General features: G+C 31.5%; 2 protein-coding genes across 2 annotated transcripts; one reads left to right on the top strand and one right to left on the bottom strand.

Annotated features, from left to right (window-relative positions):
* Window positions 1-7,416: 7,416 nt before the first annotated feature.
* On the top strand, window positions 7,417-10,185 carry LOC133808414 (protein CONSERVED IN THE GREEN LINEAGE AND DIATOMS 27, chloroplastic). Its single transcript, XM_062245869.1, has 7 exons — window positions 7,417-7,794; window positions 8,029-8,181; window positions 8,368-8,445; window positions 8,850-8,945; window positions 9,194-9,229; window positions 9,419-9,600; window positions 9,899-10,185. The coding sequence occupies exons 1-7, from the start codon at window positions 7,561-7,563 to the stop codon at window positions 10,059-10,061; spliced, it is 942 nt and encodes a 313-aa protein (XP_062101853.1). The 5' UTR covers window positions 7,417-7,560; the 3' UTR covers window positions 10,062-10,185.
* Window positions 10,186-10,241: 56 nt separating this feature from the next.
* LOC133808398 (uncharacterized) lies at window positions 10,242-13,588 on the bottom strand. Its single transcript, XM_062245868.1, has 5 exons — window positions 13,129-13,588; window positions 11,791-12,672; window positions 11,621-11,706; window positions 11,253-11,393; window positions 10,242-10,941 (listed from the first exon to the last, which is right to left on the bottom strand). Exons 1-5 carry the CDS (start codon window positions 13,504-13,506, stop codon window positions 10,797-10,799), a joined length of 1,632 nt encoding a protein of 543 aa, XP_062101852.1. The 5' UTR covers window positions 13,507-13,588; the 3' UTR covers window positions 10,242-10,796.
* Between the last annotated feature and the right edge of the window lie 10,259 nt (window positions 13,589-23,847).

A 23,847-nucleotide genomic window follows, 5' to 3' on the forward strand; every position in this document is an offset into this window, starting at 1 on the left:
TCTACTAATTAATTAAAACCAATATAAAATTTGAAATTAAATATTTAATATATTATAATTTTGAAAATTATAATTAATTAATTATTTAATATAATTTCAAAAATTACAAAATAATTAAATATTAATTAATTTTGTTAATTACAACTAATTTATAATTAATTAATTAATCATTATTATCACATAATTGCATATTTGGCCCAAAGAACAAATTTCTTCTTAAATATGTCTTTCAACCATTTTCCCCTTTATATCAACTCTTGCCTTGAATAGTGTTGATAGAGCCGCTGTGGGGACCCATGGATCTATAATTCCAAGCTCCAATAATTTTGAGATTATTAATTCAACTCTTTAATTAAATAATCTGAATTTATTAATCTCATGATTACTCCACTATATATATGAGACTGAACTCTTGTAATTATAGACATTTCACTTACTGAGTACTTTATAAAATAAAGTGTTCATTGATATAATCATTGCATACAAATTAACCCTCTAATAATGGTTCATAATTAATTGGGAAGAAAATTACCGTTTTACCCTTTTAATTATATCTTATTTCATTAAGTACCATTGACTTTACTAGTGAAGGTTAATTCATAACTAAATTATGAATTTGAGCTCAATAACATTTTCAGTCCCAAAAGTCAACCCTTAAGAGAACCATTATTCAATCTCTTACGAGAAGGTATAAATTTCATATCTGTATACTATGTCCCCAGCCATTTACATTAATGAGTTCCCAAAACAAAAGTTTCTAGCCTGATCATTCTGACAGACCCTAACGAGTGAATCAAAAAACTCATATAACATAAACATGTGTTCATAGTAACTTTAGGATTAAGATCTATTTGTATATGATCATCAATTGATATATTTAATTAATACTTCGAAACGGTATTTAACTAAGTATTAATAAACACATCTGGTCCAGTTCTATATATTATCTAATATATAAAGTACCTCCACTAAAGTGTCCTACTACACTAGTGATCCGGATCTAGATCACATGTATTCATAATACTAGTGGACCGTACTTGCAGTAATTAATCTAAAGATTCCATAAATTTATTTTACTGCAAACTATTCAAGTTCATATATCTCAAACACAATCCTCCCATACCATTACGTGTTTGAGATTACATATATGAACTTAGGAATTTTTTTGATATTTACTTAATATAATCACAGAATAATATAGTCCATAAAATATATGCATAACAAATTCAATTTATTTATTTATTTCTTTAAACAATGTCTACTACATATGCGTTCAGGGCACAATTCCCAACACAAGCAGAAAAACCCAACTCACAAACGAATCAAAAACTCCCCAAAACCATAAAATTCAATCAAGCTTAAGAAACTTAAAGAAAACCAAAATCTCAAAAACTTAAAGCTCGAATTATCTCTGTTACAGTAGTTTTCCAACTAAATTCCTAGGCTATCAAGCTTCTAATCTTCCCTAGAATCTTTATGACTCTAACCTCGCTTGAATCCGAGTTTTAGAACTCGAGTTTCCTTCGAAAACGCTAACAAGCGTAAAGAGAGAACAAGAGAGAGAAAACGAGAGTGAGACTATGTTTTTCTGAGTTAATGAACTCAACCGAACCCTTATATATGAACGATCCCCAAATGACCAAAATGCCCCCACTCAACCCGCTTCTCTCTCAACACCCCAAAAGGGTAAAAATGTCATTTTCACTCTCCAATCCAGTTCTATACTCAAATTTCCCCAAATAATTCCGCTAAACTCAGAATATCGCTATTTCTCCCAAAATACAACTGACGCTACAATGAGTCCCAGTGACTCTCCAGATCACCAAAATACCCATTGGCTCGCCCTGAGCCGGGTATTTCTCCCCATTGTGACTGAACCACTAACTTGCTTCCTAGAATCATCTCGTGCCGAATAACTCAAATATATCATCATAATAATGTGGTCTCAATCAATATGCACACACACACACACACATATATATATATATACAAATATGCCCACAATGAGCCAAATTATGAAAATGTCATTCTAATAAGAAACGAGCCCACATGCATGCTTAATATACCTAAACATGCCAATATAGTCATATTATAATATACTCACATAATTCATATAATCATGCATATCATTACATAATAATGTAATTAAATCAATTATTGTCATCTTGGCCCCCTAATCAAGGCAGTCAGCCTTATTAGGGAAATTGGGACGTTATACTGTCCTTCTTAGTCACGCAATCTCTTCCCAACTCTTTTCTTAGATTCATCTTGCCCTAACCCCACAAAGGCAGATTCTGCCTTGTTACGTGCATTAGCCTTCCAGTTGCGGACTCTCCTCTTACCTTCTGATGATGCCCCAAAGGAAAATTGAACGTCTACCACTGATGGCACACTAGAACCATCATTAAGAAACTCCATACCTATGCCTGACATATTTAAGACTGAATCAGATGTATCTGGGTCATTACAAGCCTTCATCGTCGAAGTTGAAGTCTCAATTTCTTTGTTTAATATAATTACCTTTAGCTATGATGTCTTTGTAACGCTAGGTTTCTGTTTTCTTATTCACATATAATAATTAATAAAATCAATTTAAATTCAAAGATGAATATTATTTATTATTATTAGTTAAGATAGGAGATTATTGTTCAATATCTTAAACATCTAATCATAAAAGTAAGATTCATTAATCCTAAAATAAAATTATAATGATCGGACGTGTGAAGATCTGTAACGAGCATTTTCTAAAATCTAAATATATATATATATATTATTATAAGGGTATAAATTGTTAGAAATTGGGCATGTGATATTGCTTATAAGGAAAATAGATAACATGTGATATTGATATTAAATAACTAGCATAAACATATATTGTGAGAAGTGGAGATGAAGAGAGTGCAAGTATATTAAAATAAAATAAAGCACATGTATTATAAATACCACTTTTGTGTCAAACCGAGTCTAGTATATCACACTATCTCCTTAAAACAATTATGTCTCCTCCACGGGTGCTAGATGATTGCTAACAAAGTTTGTCTCCTAGGATAAAATAGTCTATGAGCAGTAGTTAAGCACCTTGATTCCACTCTCAATGCCTAAGAATACAACCAAGATCTGACTAAGGACTAAAAGAGCTTCGACGCCAGATGGTATGAACTTAAATGAGCTTCAATTAGGAACCAAGAGAATTTCGACCAAGAGAGGGAGAATTTCGAAAATTGAGAGAGAGAGAGATCTTTGAATGGTGTGTGAAATAATAAGGTGAGCCCTCTCTTTATAGCCTTCAAGGGGAACAAGTGCTTGAGAGTCAAGCAAACAAAATTGAGTAATTAACTTCCCAAAAAGACAGGAAATATAAATTTTGGTTTTATAAAGAAGCCCAATGTAGACTTGGCTTTATGCCTGCATCACATGTGTTTTTGCTCCACCCAAAATGATTTGCACCCCATGCGTGTGCAAGAAAGAGCCTCCTTGCTTATCAACTTACCAAGCTAAGGACATAAAATTCTATATATACTCAAATTTCCATGTGGGACTAACACATATCTCATTATGTTCCCTTATCATTTTTCCTATTTTAGGTGACAATTTCTTATTCACCCCATAAACATTTTAAGCATATTAATACTTGTTTTTTGTGTACTCATGGAGGAGAACACAAATCTCCAAAGATTTTTCACTTATTACAAGTGAGTCTCAATAAAAATCATACCTCAACATATTACTTTAAGATGGTGACTATTTTTCCAACATAAATTATATGTTCTACACCAGCAAGAGTTAGAGTTCTCATCTCTGCTTCATAATTGATAAATGTCACTAGCAAACATGATGCTTCGAAACGTGATAGCAAAATTACATTGTCAAAATGCATGTAAACAATCCGTTCATACCATCTAGTTTTTCTCTTTAACAAACAAAAGCTTTTGACAATTAAGAAAATGATTCTCATCGAATGAAAATGTTCATATCACTTATAAGTAGTGATTGAGGGCAGTTATTATAAAGGGTAGGTAATACACTGATAAGGTCATTTTTGTATTAATATTTGTTAAGTTTTTCTATGCTTGGATGGTGTTATGATATCAATTTTAATAGTTTTAACTAAGTTTTGTGATTCTACAACATATTTTCTACGTTGCGTTTTATGATGATAAATCTGACATTTTGATGGCAAGTGTAGTTAAAATAAAGTTTTAGGAGTATTCAAAGCTTTCGGGATTGAAATGTGGAAGTGGTGGCAACGTGGAAGCTATCTAAGATCAAGAATTGAAGAAATTGGAGGTAGGCCGCGGCTCATAAAACTCAGGCCACGACATTTTAAATGGAAATTGCACTTTCAGAATTTTTTCTTCCAGACAGGCCGCTGCCTGAGTGACAGATTTGTGTACAAATTTTGTTCTAGGCCGCGGCTTGCGACGTCGTTTTCAGATTTTTTATTACTTTTTAATTAGAATTTAATTGAGACTATAAATGATGATTAGGGTTAATTTGAGAGGGATCTTTATTACGGTTTTAAGAGAGAAAAAGACTGAGAAAGGGCTGGAGAGAAGACTACATTACTTTTGTTCATCAATCTAGTTTCTTTTCTTCCCTTAATCTCTTTAATTTTAATTATAATTATGTTTGTGATTATGATTACAATTATGGAGTAGGTTCTTTTTAGGTTAAGGGTTAATTCAAAACCCAAGACATGAATTCTTGATTATTGATGATGAATATTGTTCTTTAATTTCTCTCAATATTAGATTGTTTCTATTTTTCCAATTGAATGTTATGAATCTTGTAATTTCTTGTTAGGTGGCCAACTAATTAAGGTTTTACATTGTTCAATTGTCATCTTAGAATTACTACTCATCTAATAGTTTAGGATTCTAAGTGTATGTGATAAATTACAATTGATAGTTATGTCAAAAGAATTGTTGATTGTGATGAAAAATAGAACCTAGGTTAAATGAATTATATGCTTCATTAATTTATTGCCTATATTAACTTGTTTCCATAGGACTTAATGCTTTATCTACGTTAAATAGATTGCATGTTTCATAGATTTATTGCTTAGATAAAAGAGTTAATTATTGAGCGTTTCGCCTTGATTACTTATAATAGGGAGACTGAGATAATTGACTGCTTCAGCGTTATCTGCGGGGTTAATAGTTTAATTGAGAAATTGGAATAATATTTATTATTAGTGATTAGGAATGATTGTCGAGGGTGGAGATTAACCTTAACTGCTTCTTAATATCGTAATATCCATCTTTAATTGCTTTCTAGTTTATGCTATTTAATTTTGAGTTAAAAAATCAAAATCCCCTTTTAAGTTTTAGTGTTAATTCTTGAATAATAAAGTGAACGATAGTCCTCGTGGGTTCGACCTGTGCTTGCTATTATACTGAAATAATTTGAAGTATTGAAAGAAAAATCATTGTTAAATTTGTGTGGTATACGACAGCCATCATACTCTCTCTCTCTCTCTCTCTCTCTCTCTCTCTCTCTCTCTCTCTCTCTCTCTCTTACTTTCCTCTCTCCATCACGTATCTTTCACTCGCTCTCTTCATTTTCTCTCACAACAATGGGAGCTCTCTAACACCGGTAACAAAGAACGGACATCGTACCTCCGGTCACCACCGACGCCATCTCTAGCTCTTCTTCTTCGCGTTAGTCTTCTTTGTATTTTCCTTCTTCTTCTTCTTCACGTTCTTCTTTTTCTTTTTCTTCTTCACCTTCATCTCCATCTTCTTTGTTGTTTCAAATCTGTTTTTTTTTTTAAGATCTGTTTTTCTTTTTTCCAGATCTGTCTAAGTAATAGTTTACTGTCACAATCTGGTTTAGTTTTCAGATCTTAATTTTTTGTAGACCTAGCTGTAACTAGTTACCGTATTCAATCTCCTACCCCTAAGTGTAACCGGTTACCATCACGATTTGTTTAGGTTTTTTTTATTCAGATTTAATTTTTTTTCAGACCTGTTTAAGTAACCAGATACCATGTCGACTAATTATTTTTATTCGTATATGATTTTCTTTAAACCTAGATGTAACCAGTTATGATAACGATCAATTTATATTTTTTTTTTTGCTTAAATCTGATTTTGTTTTCACACCTCACTAAGTAACCAAGTACCATGGTGACTGATTTTTTTTAAGATCTATTGTTTTAAACCTAACTGTAACCAGTTACGATTATGATCAATTTACATTTTTTGTTTGTATCCTATTTTTTTTCGGGTCTCATGAAGTAACCAGTTACCATCACAACTGGTTTTTTTCAGATCTATTTTTTTTCTAGACCTAGTTGTAACTAGTTACCTTCATGATCAATTTAGTTTATTTTTTTAATATCAATTTTTTTTTCCAAAGCTCACTAAGTAACCAGTTACAATTCAGTTGGTATTTTGATAATGATACATTATTAAAAAAAATCAAAATTATTTTTATAGTTGTAACCAATTATCACCACACCACTTAAAAAATAAAATTGATTTTGATAGTATAGTGGTAACCAGCTACCACACATCACTAAAAAAAATTGATACTAATATACAATTACTACCACATAAAAAAAAAATCAAAATTGTTTTGATAGTGGTAACCAATTACTGCAGAAAAAATGTTGAAGAAGATAAACAATGGAATAAAAGAAGAAGAAAAAATAGGAATAAAAAGCATGGTGAAGAAGGTCTCACATTTTTTTTTTCTTCAAAAACTAATGTAAAAAAAATATTTTATAAAATATGAATGATAAAAAATATTACAAATAAAAATTATAAAAATAACCTCAAAACATATTAAAACTAGCTACTAAAACTGTATAAAAATAAAATATTACAGATATATAAAAAAAAACTCCAATCGCCATATTTATAAAAGTTTAAAAAAAATATCATTTGGTATAATTTTCTCTTATGTTATTTCTAGTACCATATTTATCCAAACATCTCAGTTAAAGGCAGTTGAATTGTTGGGGTTGGTATAATGTTGGCCTAAAACGAAGAACTAAAGAATGGGAGGCCAAAGGATGATTAGTGTCATTCGTGTGATAGGATCTTTTACTAGAGACAAGCTCGTGAGAGCTTGAGAACTACACACAAAATTGCGTGCAAAGTAACAACTGCCACGTTTCATAAGTAACACCCCAAATCCCTATCTACAAACCACATAAAATTTGGATAATCTAATTGACCATTCTCATCTGATGGACGGCTGAGAATGTTGCAAAGCCAAACACCACTACCACTGGCCGTCAATTCTAATGTCTCTATAGTAATTCTCTTATTTTTCTTGATAAAAAATTTCAAATAAATCAATTTAGTGGCAAGAAAACACCAAAAAGTATTTGGTATGCATTATTTCCCTCCACGTAAACAATACATGGTCCCTGAATAAAACACAACCATCCTTTTTAATAGGGGAGGCTGCTGAACCTCTTTTTCCTCCTCTTATTTTCTCGACTGCAGAAGCAACTTAGAGAGAGTACTTGACCAAAAATTAAAGAAAATTGATAATAAGAATACAAAAGAAAAATCATATTGCAGAGTATCAATTCAAATCTTGGAATAGATGCTCAGAGCAAATGTGTATTGCCCACTGATTTCTAGTCCAAGACAACTGAAGGCATTTAACAAATATGGCTCTTGGGTGATCCACTACCGTACTATAACTCGCAGGCCTAATCAGGTTGCTTCAGTCAAGGCCTTGAAAGATGAAACTGGTGGTGGTGGAGGAAGAAGCGGATCACCTGGCCAGAGTTGGGAGCCTGGCTTGGAAATTGAGGTCCCTTTTGAGCAAAGACCGGTATGTATATATATGTTTCTATATCTCTTTCTAAATCATCTTTAATAAATTCTCACCTGTCAACACCTCAAAACTAGTATGCAGACTTTTAACAAAGTCTATTGGATGAGCATTTAGCTACGTCAATCTCAAGTTATTGTTGGTGAATTGAAATGCCATCTGGGCTGAGCTTAGCATGTTTTAAGTTAAAGCAAGTATTTGTATTTTTTTTTTACTAGTATGTTTGAGTAATAGGTGAATGAGTATTCGTCTCTGAAAGATGGACCCTTGTATTCATGGGGCGAACTGGGACCTGGAGAGTTTTTCCTTCGCCTTGGAGGACTGTGGTTGGTGACTTTTACAGTTCTTGGTGTGCCAATTGCAGCTGCAAGCTTCAATCCTTCTAGGGTAAGTTCAAACTCATCTTCGTAAATAAGGATTAATATGTATCACACAGAACAATTTACAGAAAGAACTGCTAGTAAAACAACGCATAATCATCAGTTGACAATCTTATATGTTTACTAGCATGAGACTTGTTTCATTTGCTAAATATATCTTTTGTTTATGCTTTTGTCTGTTTCAACCTTGCAGGAACCTGTAAGATTTGTGCTAGCTGCTGGAACAGGAACCCTTTTCCTTGTTTCACTGATTATTTTGCGAATCTATCTGGTATGGTTTTCTCTTAAGAATAGATTAAGTATGTTCACTAGTTAATATTAACAAAAACTCAACCCATTAAAGGGGAAATGAACATGAAAGACTTGCACTACTAGTCAATGAATTATATGTTGACAGCAGTTTTAGGCTGTAAACAGTCCTAAAGGCTGCTAGTTCACTCTAGTAATTGTTATTTTCTCTCTATCAACAGAATCCAAGAAAACAAACTCATGTCATGATTCCTCTAAGTTGGGTTCTCATAATTATTCTACATAACTGTGTTTCAATTTCACCTGAATAAAGACCTACTCTTAAGTTTTCATCCATAATATGCAGTTTAAGATAACTTTTCTTTCTTGAAAGAAACAGTCTTCAACCAAAGTAACTAAATCAAATCATGAATATGAATATTGCAGGGATGGAGTTATGTAGGTGATAGACTCTTATCAGCAGTGATACCTTATGAGGAGAGTGGATGGTATGATGGACAAATGTGGGTGAAGCCACCAGAGGTTAGCGCCCTTTTCCAGCTTCCTCCTTTCCTTTCCCCAAAGTTCTTTTCTCTTGTTTAAAGAATTTCACTTTCTTTGATTCTTGATGCTGTGGAGTAACCTTTTGACAATGGACGAAAGATTAGAACTTAAACAGAATGGAGTTGTGAAAACAATCAAGCTTAAGAATACATGACCAAAGTACAAATAAATAAAATAATCAATATGACTTTGGAGTAACCTTTTATTTTCTACTTCTTTTCTTGTAGGTTCTGGCTCGTGACAGATTGTTGGGATCTTACAAGGTACTAAAAAATTAACAGTATTACTAACATCTTAAGCAATTAAAACAAATGATAAATTTTGTATAGGAATTTCTCATTTAACTGGCATTAAATGGGGGATGTCATCTCTAAATCATAATACTCTCTCTCTCTCATTTTCTCATAACTTGTTTTGAAATTCATTGTAAAATTGTACCTGTACGGTTTTAGGTAAAACCAGTTGTGAAGCTACTGAAACAGACACTAGTGGGAACAGGAGCCTTACTTGTGAGTGCAGTTTTACTCTTTATCTTCGCAACTCCAGTGGAGGATTTCTTTCGCACAACTTTTGTCACAAAAGACAACCCCTCAAGTGTTCAAACTTCAAAGCTCAACACAAAGTTCAACTTAAGGTAATAATAATGAACCAACAGAAATAACAGACCCGATGCATCTAGTATCTAGTATATCTCAATCATTCACTCTTGGAATGACCTTATGTCCAATAAGAATTATTGAAAATTAATAATTTGTTGTGTAATTTGGTAGTGTATCAAGATTAACTCCGCCACCAACTATTCTAACTAGATGTATATAAATTACTTTTTCTTTTTGCTCATTCAATCTTGTCTGATATCGTTTATCTTATACTATTCTATCTCACCCTTCATCGGAGGCCTAAATGTTTTTCATTTTATAACATAAATGTAGGAAAGAAGACTTGCTTAAATTGCCAGTGGACGTATTGGCTGACGATGATCTTGCCGCCGCCGCTGCCGAGACTGCTGACGGAAGACCAGTTTACTGCAGAGATAGGTTTTATCGTGCATTAGCAGGTGGACAGTATTGCAAATGGGATGATCTAGTTAAGTAAAAGGGGGACCAAAGGAGGCATAAATTATATATACACATTTATATAGCTACATCTAATAGAAACGCTTGCTACTTGTATCAAATAGAACATGTCATTATGAATCATTGCATTATTTTTTAAGAAACTAGATATATTTTTATTGGAATCACAAGCATCAATCAACAAAATATGAACAAAAAGAGATTGAAACGAGTATAGACCATAAGAATGGCAAGTTAAGGAGCCAAAAATACTTGGTTTACAGTCGCCTCTACATAGTTTTATTCGTAAATGTGAACGCTCAAGTTTTTTTCTCTTTCTTTTCAAAATGGCCTTTTATGAGAAATGTACATCAGAAACATGGCAAAATTTGAGCTTCACCCGTCAGCTCAAAATGGCCAAAGGGCATTGCCTGAGAACAGGTTTAGGAGTAACGATGCAAAAGCAGCAAGACGATCATGTTCACAAGATATTCCACGAATGATCATAAATCCTGAATACATGGCAAGGCAAGTCATCTTTGTGACAAGAGTGACAGGGAAGAACACATGCTGTGGTCATCCTCTGAGGTCTTATATATGCCAAACAAATTTACCACTATGGACATGTATTCCCGTGAATCATACTTAACAAGGGGATTCGTGAAACTTTTAGCAACATTTAGGAAGATTAGCTTTTGCATAACTGCTGGACATCTTGCTTAGCTTGAGACATGTGAAAACAGAGAGAATCTCTATCATGCCAGTGCTGACTTCTCTAAACAAGTTTCTTGCACCACCTAAGCATTTTATACAAATTTTGTGCAACAACATCTCTGACAGTATGTTTCCTTATTTTTGCATCTTCAAGATCTAAAGTTCTATATGCAAGAGCAAGAATGTACATCGCGGGATGTAATCTCCTGTAAATAGCATCAATGGTATGGTAAGTTTTGTTGCCAAAGACATCTATTTATAACATGAGAGACAGAAATGTTTCCATGAATTCAAAACATGCAGAAGCCAGTATCTTACAAGGTTAAAAAATATATGGAATAGTATGAACCAAAAAATTATATGTTCGTATATACTGGATATAATATTTTAAAATGGTAATATTTCAATGATGAAATGCAAGGGTATCGCCCTGTGTCCAATAAAGTTTATGATTATTGATAAAGAGAAACCTCCAAACGTAACTCTAGCTTTTTAGATATGCGATATGTCCACTTACTTTTCAAATTGTTCACTTGAGCTGAAGCTTTCCCAACACCTTTGTGATGGGATCGTCCGGCCTTTCCTGTCTCTACCAAATGTTTCAATATACCAACCACCTATGTCATGCATGCCACACCGAGGCTCAAATAGCCAAAATCTGAATCCATGAGCATGTTTAAAAAATTACTAATGATCATAGTTGAAAATGATACTTTTTTAGGAATAAAACCAATATTTTCAAATGATTACGAAAAGCAGTTACTACGTTGGGGACCTCAAGTGAAAACGCTGGAAGAGTTTACTTTTACGGACTTTTATACATTAGGCTGAATTGGAGCAATTATAACACCTTCAGAAAGAATTAATCAAAATGTCATGGCTTACTTGCTCGGCGGCAACCTGGCTCTACTGCATCTACACTCGCAAACAGAAACTTCTTCTTCCATTCCATACCAGTGCATGTGCTTCACCTGAACATATATGATGTGGGATAAACGTCAACAAGGATAAAAGCTAAAAAAGTGTAGGAATCGAAGGAGACCAATTTTACGAACCAGCATTGTTCTATGTTTCATAATTACATGGGTTTTGGTACCACTGCTATTGTAGACAAAGCAAGACCCTTCTTCTGGGCTAGTCCCTAATCCAGTTATAGTTCCCAGAGGAATTCTTGATCCAACAGCCTCCCCTGGAATGAATCCTTCACTAATCTTTTCAGGACATTCATATGAGTTGAGAAATACATGTATACGATCTTGATTTTCTTCATTCTGTATGCCATTGCAATAGCCTTTCGGAGGGACCCTTGCCGCTAGAGCAACCACTCTTCCATACACATGCATTTCCAAATCAGCATATGCATGCAATTTACGGTCTTTCAGAGTCCAGGCTTGCAACTGAGGGTTTTCAAAGTCACTTGCGCCATCAAAGTTAGTGGAAATGTTGACATTCTCCCTAGATTGATAAATCCCCACCTCCCAAGATGTTGAAGAATTTAGCTTTTTGTTGCTGCTAAATGATAATTCTGGATATTTATTGATCAGACAGACCATCCCGAAAAGATCACGCCCTGAAACCAAATGAAGCACCTCTGGAGTCTCAAACACTGATCTTTCCTCAGCTTCAAAGCAGTCTGGAAGAAAATCCATCGATTCTATTTCGGGACCGTAGTAAGCTGCATGTATGGCTGAATAAAAGTCTGTTTCAAGCACATCAAAGTATCCAGTGCCAGCAACCACTTTCTTCTCTGACAAAATATCTTTTATGGCAGATCTGTACCACCTTAACCATTCCACTACTTCCATCTGCTTATAACTTGCAATATTGGATTCATTCACATAAAACCTTACACCTTCACCAGATTGTTTGACCACAAGTTTCCTCTGTGAGATAAGATACCTATCATAATGGGCTCGCTTTTCAGAATCCGAAAGAATCTGCAATCCATTATTGATCATGCTGTGAGGTCAGAACACCTGTGTGTATCAAAGCATTTATCAAAGACTAACATCACCATTACCCAACTATAAAATGCACATACGAACCAAGATAGCAGCATATATAAAATCCAAAAAATCATGCAGGGAAGAGAATGCAAGCTCACGGCCAATGGAGTACCAAAGTCTAGACTAGGAATAAAGCTGAAAAGTTCATTAAAGAACGAAAAATGGACAAATTCAGACTTATATTGATTGCAAATTTTCCGTAATACTCATTCTATCCCAATCAATAGCGAAAAAACAAATTCATCTGTAAACAATGAAAAGACTAATCATATGAATAGAAACCCAATAAAAGCTCTTTGAACATAAACAAACACCTTTCTAGGTATAATTCTGAACAATAATAACAGCAATTGTGTACTTTGATTCATCGAGTTAAAGATTATTCACCTCATAGGCCGCAAGGATTTGCACAAATCGCTGAGAAGCATCGGAGTCGGTCTTCGACTCAGCAAGGTCCGGGTGAGTTTCCTTGGCCAATTTGCGAAAGGAAGCTTTGATTTCGGCGAATGAACTGGTCTCTGAAACTCCCAAGAGCTCATACGCGTTCTGGTCCGGCCTAGCTGACTCGGCCCCGCCACTGAACCACTGAGCTCTGCAACTCGGATAGAAGTAATGCCTCGAACTGCTGCAATTTGGTCTAATTATTATCCTAGAGATCCACCGGCGGTGATTTACTCCGGTCAAAATGCTGCCGCTCATCATCGGTTTTCTCTGTTTCAGATTTTGCAATTTTCGGGAATAAATTTTTATTTTCTGAACAGTCATCGGAGTGTTCGTCAGTCGTGTTAAGGTCACACAGTGAAATATTGCCGCAAGTGTCAAGGCTACACCAGCCAATTTAGAAAACAATAAATAGCATTTTTCCCCAAAGACTATTGTATGATCTTGCCATGAATGATGTATGATGTATGATGTATGATGTACGATGTACGATGTATGATGTTAAAAATTCTCATCTAATTATGCACCTTATGAGACTTCTATTAGATTTCGTCCTAAGACTTCTATTAGATTTCGTCCTATTTTGTTAAGTGATTCATGACGTGACATATTATCTGTTAATGTGGCAGTGTCATGTATAGAATAATTATCAATTTTGACCACTATCAAATTATACCAATTTTTTATAAAATAAAATATTTTTTTTTAAAAATAATAATTAAATCATTAATAAATAAAAAAATTTAATTATCAATAAATAATTCTTTTTTATTTTTATTTTTACAATATTAATTAAAACTATTTTAGAATAAACATTTAAAATAAATACTAAAACAAATAAAAAACTTTTAATTAAAGACGTAGATGAAAGACTTAAATAAATAAATAAAAATTATAATTTAAGAGGAAGACAAAGGGAAAAAATTTTGTTTTATGATTTATTGTTTAATTTTTATATTAACATATATATTGTAAAGGAAAATAAAAAGTAAAAAAAAAAATTATTTGCTATTAATTATATTTTTATTTTTTGAGTATTGGAATTTTATTTAATTAATTTGAAACTTTTAGTATTGATTATTTTCTTAATTTTTTAAAATAATTTTTTTTTTATTTTTAAGGATTTAATTACCATTTTTTTAAATTAAATTAGTCTTAATAAAAAGGGCACAATTTGGTAGTGGTCAAATTTTGGGGGCAAAATTTCTAATTATTCTACACATGACACTGTCACATCAAGAGACAAAATGCTACATCATCAATTTATTAGCCACCTAGGACGAAATTTAACAAAAGTCTCATATTTTAGTAACGTGCATAGTTCGGGGGAATTTTTAACATCGCAAATCATTCGAAAGGCACGATCATACAATAGTCATAATTCAGGGGGCAAAAATATTATTTATTCAAAAAAAAAAATTGGATTTGTAGCTGCAAATATCCACAACTTTTTCTTTTTCGTGCTCAAATTTTATTTTGTATAGTAGTCTCTTTAACTTGATAAATATGTATTACACAAGTTATTTTTTGTTGAAAAATCATTTTCAGAATATGTATGATCAGATATATTTATGACTAAGTTAATTTTTTTATATAATTAATTGGATTATAAATTAGTTTGTGAGCATTTTATAAATTATTTTCTAATAATAAAGATATATGTGATATACATTAAGTTTAATGACTTAAATAATATAAAATAACGTTTGGAAACCTAATTAATATTTTTTAGAAAGATAAAAACCTCTACTAATATAAAAAAAATTAACTAACTTTATTACTTTCTGAAACCTTGAATTGAAAAATAGCATATTTTCATTTTTTTTCTTGAAAAATATAACTAAATCATATTTTAGCTAAAAAAATAATTTTTTTTATTAATTCAACTATTTGTTTTTTAATTGAAAAACTAAAGAATATATGCCTCCTAACATCGAATATATGAAATGTATTTCTAACATGCTTTAGGATAAAACTATTAAGGATATTTTTGTAATTTACGATATTAGTATTTTCTAAGTCATTTTCGTATAGGCTTTCATTTTAGATCCTATAAATTTCCTTTTAAATTGAGAAGGATTATGGTTTTTTCTTTTACTATTTTTCTCTCTTGTTGCTTTCACCACATCTAACTTTATAGCTTTGTTTACTCGATATTTGGTCAATGATAAATTTGTATAAGATATATAGGGATTGAAATGTAAAAGATTTACAACATAGAACAATTATAGTGCTTCGGTCCAAAAATAATTTACCTACATCCGAATTCAGAAATCGAAACCTAAGGGCTTTTTTTCAGCAGAGCATGGATATATTGAAAGAGGAATTATATGAGGTATGAAGTTTTTTCCTTACTTTTCATAAATATGGACATTTTAATATTTTTTTAATCTATGGCTTTTTAATATTGTGTAGAAAATTATTTCCATATTTTTAAAGTTTTTTATGAAATAAAGCCATACTTTATTTATTAGTTTAGTATTTAGGAATTTTTGTTATTTTTTGAGTATCTTTGTCAATACATTCCATTTTTATTTATTTTTAATTGTGTATATATATATTTTGTTTAAAAAAATATATATTGTTTTAAATTTTAAAAAACTTGATGGACCATTCATATATAATGTAATATATATAGATGAAACGTAACTAGCTTAACTTTATTTTGTGGGATATATAATTATAATTATGTAAATATATATTTATATAAGTAGTCAGCTATATGGATTTTTGTGGTTGTTTTCATTTTAGTGAGGTGGATCAGAACCTTAACGAACCTTTTTCAACTCCTCCCAATGGTTCAACTTGTTCCTCAATTTCCATAACTTGGATCCAATATTTTTATTTGGATTTCATCAATAATGACAAATTTCATCTCCCTTAAACTATTAAAAATCTACAAATTATAAATTATTATGTATATATATATCACTGCTCTATCAAACTAAATATATTTATATATACGTTATGATTATGAAACAAAATATAAACAAGCAAAGATCAACTATATTTTATAGATTGGTAATTGTAAGGTTACTTTTTGATGTTGTCTTTATTATACCTGTAATTGTTTCAAGTTAATTAATTGTATAGTGTATGGAAAGTACCAAGTTACTTTTTTTGTTGCTAGATTTATTATTTTTATATATTCTAACGTACCATGTTACTTTTGTTGTTGTCTTTGTTATGATTGTAATTGTTCAATATTACTTTTAAAGTGTGTAAAAAATACTGAGTTACTCTTATTTTTGTTTTTGTTACTTTTATAAATTGCAAAAATGGTAAATAACACTTGGAGTCCCCATACTTTACTAATTGTATCGCTTAAGTCCCCAATATTTATTTTGTAGCAATTAGATCCCAACATTTGCTATATGTTAAAAAAATCTATTTTACCCTCATAAATTAGGATTTATTCAATAAAATATAACTTTGGGGACCTAAGTGAGCCAAAAAGTAAAGGTTGGGATCTAATTGCTACAAAATAAAGGTTAGGAACCTAAGTGATACAACTAGTAAAGCTTGGGGACCCCAAGAGCTATTTACCCATGCAAAATATTAGATTACTTTTTGTTGTTGTGTTTGTTATGGTTATAATTATTCTAGGTTACTTTTTTTTGTTTGTTGTCTTTGCTATTATCATTGTTACTTTTATAGATTGCATATTAGTAAGTTACTTATTTCTATTTTGCTTTGGTCTTAGACTGGGTACCTGGTACCTTACTTGTGTTATTTCTTTGTCTAGTACTAAGTTACTTTTAATAGTCTAATTATGAAATAAATATAGAATCCAAAGTAACTTGGTACAAAAAAATATTTCAATATTTATATGAGTTGGGATACACATAACCAATTAAAACATAATGTTGGTATTAAAAGTGTAAATCAGAGTTATGCGGCGGAATAAGTCTTTTAAAAAAAATTATTAATACCAGTCATGATCATACATGTATAGATATATTAAATCACATACAAATAGATTAGAGATTATCTTTTGCAACCTATCAAGAATCCACAAATCTTTTTGTATAAATCATCGATCTTCCTATCCAGATTCTAAAAGCTCACACCTTGATCTTCCAGACCAATCCTCAAACACATAAGAACGTGTGTGGGCGCGTAGGATTCAAAATGTTGATTTAGAACTCTCTAGATGTACTCAACACATGAGATCTAGAGATGTTTGATTGAGAGATGAGATTTCAAATAGTTTTCAGGTTTAGAAAAACTATTGCTTTTTTTTTCAGAGAGAGAGTGAGACAGTCAAAACTTATGTAAACAACCTATTCTTCTTGAAAAGTATCGCTTATTTTCAGGTTTATAAAGATAATTAACTAATTTAATTAATCTTTATTTTATTTAAAATAAAACTGATTAGTTATAAATTATTTAATTATTTAATTTAAATTATATTTAAAAATAATAATTTAATATATAATTAAATAAACAAAAGATTTGAAATTCAAAATTCAAATGCAGGGATAGAGAATATTCCTGTGTCGCACTACTTACTATGCAATACAATGAGTGGCGTGAGCCACATTAGGGTTTTCCCTAATATTCTCATTTGTTTGTTTAATTAATATTTAAGACAATATATTTATCCCAAAATAATTATCAGTTAATTCAAAAATAACTTTATCTTAACATATCAGTTTTAATAAATAAATATATTATTATAAATAAGATAATTATTAATCTTTCTTTATATTAATCCAAACATGATTAATATATATTTTAACATATACGCTTTCAAAACAAAAAAAATTATATAGTTAAATAAATAATTAATTCATAATTAATGAGTTTTCCATAACTATCACATAATTATTTCAATGTCATGGAAAATTAATTCTTTTGCAATTAAGTCATTCTCTCTACAAATCTTTCTTTTGATATCCTTACCCTTGACAGTGTATGACAGATGTGATATGGGGACCATAAACCTATAATACGAAGCTCCAATAAACCAGATTATTAATTAAACTTTTTAATATAATAATCTTATTTATTAATTCAATGATTACTCCACTATAAATATGGAATTACAATCTAAGTATTTATAGAATTATATTTACAAAGTTTTCTCTTGTAGTCCATTGATATAATCAATAAATGTTGTTTTGTCATCCATTTATTGGTTCGTTAATTAGAGTTGGTCAAGATTACCGATTTACCCTTCTAATTACCTCTTGACCTTAAGTACCATTAATTCACTAGCGAATAATTAATCTATAATCAAATTATAAATTTGTGCTCAATAACTATTCAGTTCCAGAATTAACCATTAAGGGAACCAATATTCGATCCGTTAGTAAACTATGGATTCCATTATTGCAAATCATGTTCCTAGCCATTAATGCTATTGAATCTCCAAAGCAAAAGTCATTAGCCTCAATATATTAAGAAACATTAACGAGTGAATCAAAAGATCCAATAAATACAAACAGGAGTTCGTGAATAGTCAGGATTTAGACTAACTACACCAAAATATCTTTTTTGTATCAGTCAAATGCGTCAGTCAGACCGAGATTTAGCATTTGTGGCAATTGGGCACTACCACAAATGAAAGGGTATTTGCATCAATTACAACACTGATGGTGTTAGTGGCGATCGTTTGAGTCAAATAGAAACTGACGCAAACGCACCTGCGCTGTTATACCTAGCCTTCGTCCCTCGGGAGCTTCATTTGCCCTAACATTTTTTTTAAAAATCTGAACGTTTTCTCTCCAAAACCAGCGCCTCCTCCGAACTTCTTGACACATTTTGGTAAGTTTTTTGTTATTTTTTTTTTCAATTTTAAGGTTAAAATGATGATTTACATATGTTTATGAACCTTATACATAGTTTTTTTTTTAATATTATTGTTTGAAAACCCAAAAAATTTCTTAGTTTTTGGGGTTTGCTACTTCAAGAACCCACATTACTCAATTACCATAAGTAAGTGCAATTTTATTAATTTTTATGAATTAAGTTTAATTTTTGTGATTTTTTTTATGAAATAGCTATATTTCGAATTTTTCAATATTTTGTTAGTTTTATATTGATGATTATATAATTGTTTTAGGTTTAAACTTTGCATTTTAATATTTTATTTTTTTAGAATTTTTTTATTATAACTTTTTTTTTGTTAACTTTTTCAATTTTTTTATTAAATTTAATTTCAGTTTTTATTATGTAAATGGGTATATAGATTAATTTATATATTTTCTATAAGTTACACTTTATTAATTATTTAGTTTTAATATTTTTAGTAAATTTTTCTTTATATTTTGTTAACTTTTTAATATTTTTTTTTAAATTTTGGGTTTAATAGTTTGAATATGTATATATATATATATTAAATTGTTTGTTTTCTTTATGTCCATTTTATTATGTATTTAGTTAGAATATTTTTAGTGTATTTTTCTTTATTTTTGTTAACTTTTTTTTTAAAAAATTATTTAATTTCGAGTTTAAGTATTTAAATGGGTATATATAATTAAATTATGTGTTTTTTTAAGTTCCACTTTATTGTTTATTTAGTTAGAATAGTTTTAGTATATTTTTCTTTATATTTTGTTAACTTTTCATTTTTTTTTTGTTTATTGGTATATTTGAATAGATTTTTTGTTGACGAATTTATTGGTGAGATCAAGTTTTGGAGGATTTTATATTGAAGGTAATATTTTTTACCTTAATATATAATCAAGATATTGAACTTAGTGGAATGAAGGAATTATAAATTAGTGGAGGTATGTTCTGGGTGTTAGGAATGGTTCTTAGTGTGCAGCGGAAATTACGGTAATGGTATACAATAAAAACTTTCATATAAATAATCTTTATATGAGGATCTTTTAATATGCAATATGTTAATCAATATATATTATGCATATGAAACATAATACGAAAATGATTTCCTGCTTGTAGTGTAATGCCCTGGATAGCCAAGACCGTTACACTGTGTGTTTATAAAGTGCTAGACTTGATAGTCAAGTCATTTAATTAAAAACGTGTTATTGAAACCATAAAGGAACTAGGGCTAAAACGTTTTGTTCTCAAAAGCCACATTTTCATTAAGAAACATTTTCTGTCTACACGGGATCCCAAAAATATTAAGTTTAAAGACCGTTTACAGAAATCATAAGGTTTAGATACAATAACAAGCCATACTACGGAAAAATAGACAATTAGGCAATCCCTGTCCTGATCCACTCCTCGACCATGGTGATCGAACAGCTCGCTATGTACATTCAACCTCGCAGCTCTCCATATCAGGGTTGGTCCAGTTTGCTCTTGCCTTTACCTGTACCACGTAGCACCCTTGAGCCAAGACCCAGCAAGAAAACACAACAGCAGAGCATAAGCAATCAACAGACAAATCAATATCTCATATTACATCACATATTCTCAACCATATAATCATACAGTATAATCAAGCATTCAACATACTAACATGTTAACTCCTATCATATAACAGTTCACAAATGATAACTAGGGCTAGCGCCCTCAGGCCGCTCCCTCCGTTATCCCACTGACTCCGGCCCGCTTAAACCGAGCTCAATGAATATTAAGCTGTCCTCGGCTACCAGTGGCCGAGCCGCGCCCTGTGCGCAAATATAGTGTACGGCACCCTTAGGCCGCCATCACATGTCCCATGGCGTAATACCATCATTGACATAATACAATATTGGGAGCACTTAGTCCCATCACAAACATATAACCGGGTGCAGTTTTCTTACCTTTCGATTTGCTAGCTTTGATCACTTGACTCCTTGAGCATGATCCCTCTCGAGCCCTAGCGCTCACCTATACACAACCATAGGCCAAAGTCATCATCAAATCTCAAGTCCAAAACCTAGCCTTGGGGCTAATCCCGAGCCCCCGGAAGGTCCTAGTTCCACCAAACAAGGTGGTGGAATCAAACCCCAAACCCTTGGTAAAAAACCCTTGCAAATAACCCTAAAATCCCTTTCAAAAGACAAGGTAGCGCTACAGCGCTCATTCGAGGGCACTACGGCACTACAAACAGAAGCAAAATCCCCTCAGCATGCATGGCCTAGTGCTACAGCGCCCAAAGGCTAGCGCTGTAGCGCTAGTCATAGACAGGCACCACCCCAATTTTCCCTCCTGCGATTTCCTCGAGCCAAACTCAACCAAAACTTCTCCAAACCTTCACCAAACTCAAAAACAACCTTATGAACATACTCCACTCATCCCAAGCACCCCAAAAACTCAAAACCCAATCACATGCATCCCTAATCCCAAAATTCACCATAGCTGACCCTAAGCCCAGAAACTCAACAAAACCAGTCAAAACATCAGAGTTAGAAGCTTAGAATTCTTGCCTTTAATGGGGCTTCAATTTCAAGACAACCTCTACACCTCCTTGGCTTGCTCTCTGTAATATCCAACATTTGCATTATACATTTTTTTATTATAAATCAGAGTTTTAATACATAAAATGTACAAGTTTACAAATTTAAGAAATAGTAATGGAAAAATAGTGTTTAAAATATCATTTTATGTTTTAATGAGATTAAAGATAGAGAAACTTGAGTAGTCAAGTATTGGACCCAAATGTCATATAATTTTAATTGGGGATTTTTATAAAATTAAGAAAGTTTTGCTAAAGGGCTTATTTGAAAAGAATTTTAGTATTTTGGGTCCAAGTGTAATTTAAAAAAAAATTTTAAAAAAAAAAAGAAAAGAAAAGGCTTCAGCCTTTCTTTTTACCCGAGCCCCTCTCTCTCTCTCTCCTCAGAAACTCTCTCTCTCTCTCTCTCTCTCTCTCTCTCTCTCTGCGTGCTACTGTTGCCGACGACGCAGGAGTAATTTTCGGCCACCACTTTTAGCCACGCGCCGGACCGTTGGATTCAGAGGCCTCCGAACTATCGTCCCACGCGGGAATCTAGAGCTCACTCGCCGATTAAACGCCTCAATCACTCAATTTAAGTTCGGCCACCCCGCGACTTCAAAGTTGCGATTCGGCCACCTCGGGCATCCGTTTGTCGATCCGTCACCACCATCGTGCTCCTCGTGTTGTGGGCTTCAAAACCCAATAACTTGTTCCTACATCTACCATAGTTGGGTGGTGGGCCCATCACGAGCCACCGTGATCCACCGTAGACCGACGGTCGAAACTTAGTGTTCGAGGTTCCGAAGTACGTTGTGAGTTTCAGAAAATCACCGTTTGACTTATTGTGGAACCCGATCATTGTGGTATAATTTCTTTGACCTATATTGTGATTTAATTGTGATTGATTAGAGTAATTGTTATTATGTGTATTTATAGTATATAATTATATATTATTGATATATGGAATATTTTCTGTAATTTACTGGCTGTCTGGGATTATATGTATTTTTTATATAGGCTTTGATTTTGGGATTGTCCACTTTATAGCCGTTGTGCTGTCCAATTTTCTAGAAAATATTAGATATTAAATGAAGTATAAAAATACATATTTAATTGATTTTATATTAATATGGAATTTTTTATGATTAAGTAATTTTAATTATTTTTGTTATTATTTTGTTAAGTAAATCAAGAATATAGTTTCATATATATATATATATATATATGAAAAGTGTGATTTATAGTAAACCTATTATTTAACAATTATTCTTATATATTAATATTTTGTTAATATTTGAATATCAAAATAATATCAGTATTAGTTTCTTATAGTTATTAATATTTGTAAGACCAGTAAATTTTGGATAAAGTATATTTATTATATCACTGGAATTGATATTATGACTAATTAATAATAATATAAATATTTATATTTATATTATTATCATTATATCGATTATTACAACTTTATGTTAAAAATATGATTTCTTTTATAAAATGACTATTTGAATATATACATTCATATATGTATTGTTATTGAAGTATTTTTGTTATTAATATTGAAGTAAGTTTATTTATAGACGATAATTATTATTCTTGTTATTATTATCATAAGAGTACATTATCTTATGAGCAAGGTTTAAAGCATGGTTTTATATGAAGAGTTATTTGTATTACGTTGATAATAATTATTATTATCATTCATATAGTTTATGGTATTGTTAATATACACTATCAATAGTGTATATTTACGATTTTGATAGAATTTAATAAATGATGTGCCTTGAATAGGATTTGTATGGATTTGATTGATTGACTCTTGCTGAGCAATTTTAAAATAAGCTAAGGACCTAAGGTAAGTAAATCTTACCTTTTGTGCTTAAGTGTAAGATGCATGACTACATTGATTGTGTACATCTGATGAGTTAAGTATGGTATGATGATGATGCATATGATAAGTATGTGAAGAATGGTTATATGAGCACCATAAGGGTGTTGTGTGATATGTAATTGATGAATTCCGTGATATGTGAAAGATGTCTTACTTGGTTAAGAATGATATGAATTATGTGTTCTTATGTTGATGGATATGTGGATTACTTTATGTTCACGATTTGTTATATGTTATGATATATGAAGCGTTTAAGTTTTTAGGCTAGAAACCTTAGACCTGAGCCATAGCTCTACGTTAAGGTATAACAACGCCACCAACCCAAAGCTTCATGTATTATGACTAAAGATGTTTTGAGTTATATGAGATGTGATACAATGCCTTGATTGAATACCATCAACATGAATCATGAACATGAACATTGGCATTTCAGCAT

The sequence above is a fragment of the Humulus lupulus genome, chromosome 1 (assembly GCF_963169125.1).
Source record: "Humulus lupulus chromosome 1, drHumLupu1.1, whole genome shotgun sequence".
In the NCBI taxonomy this organism is placed as follows: domain Eukaryota; kingdom Viridiplantae; phylum Streptophyta; class Magnoliopsida; order Rosales; family Cannabaceae; genus Humulus; species Humulus lupulus.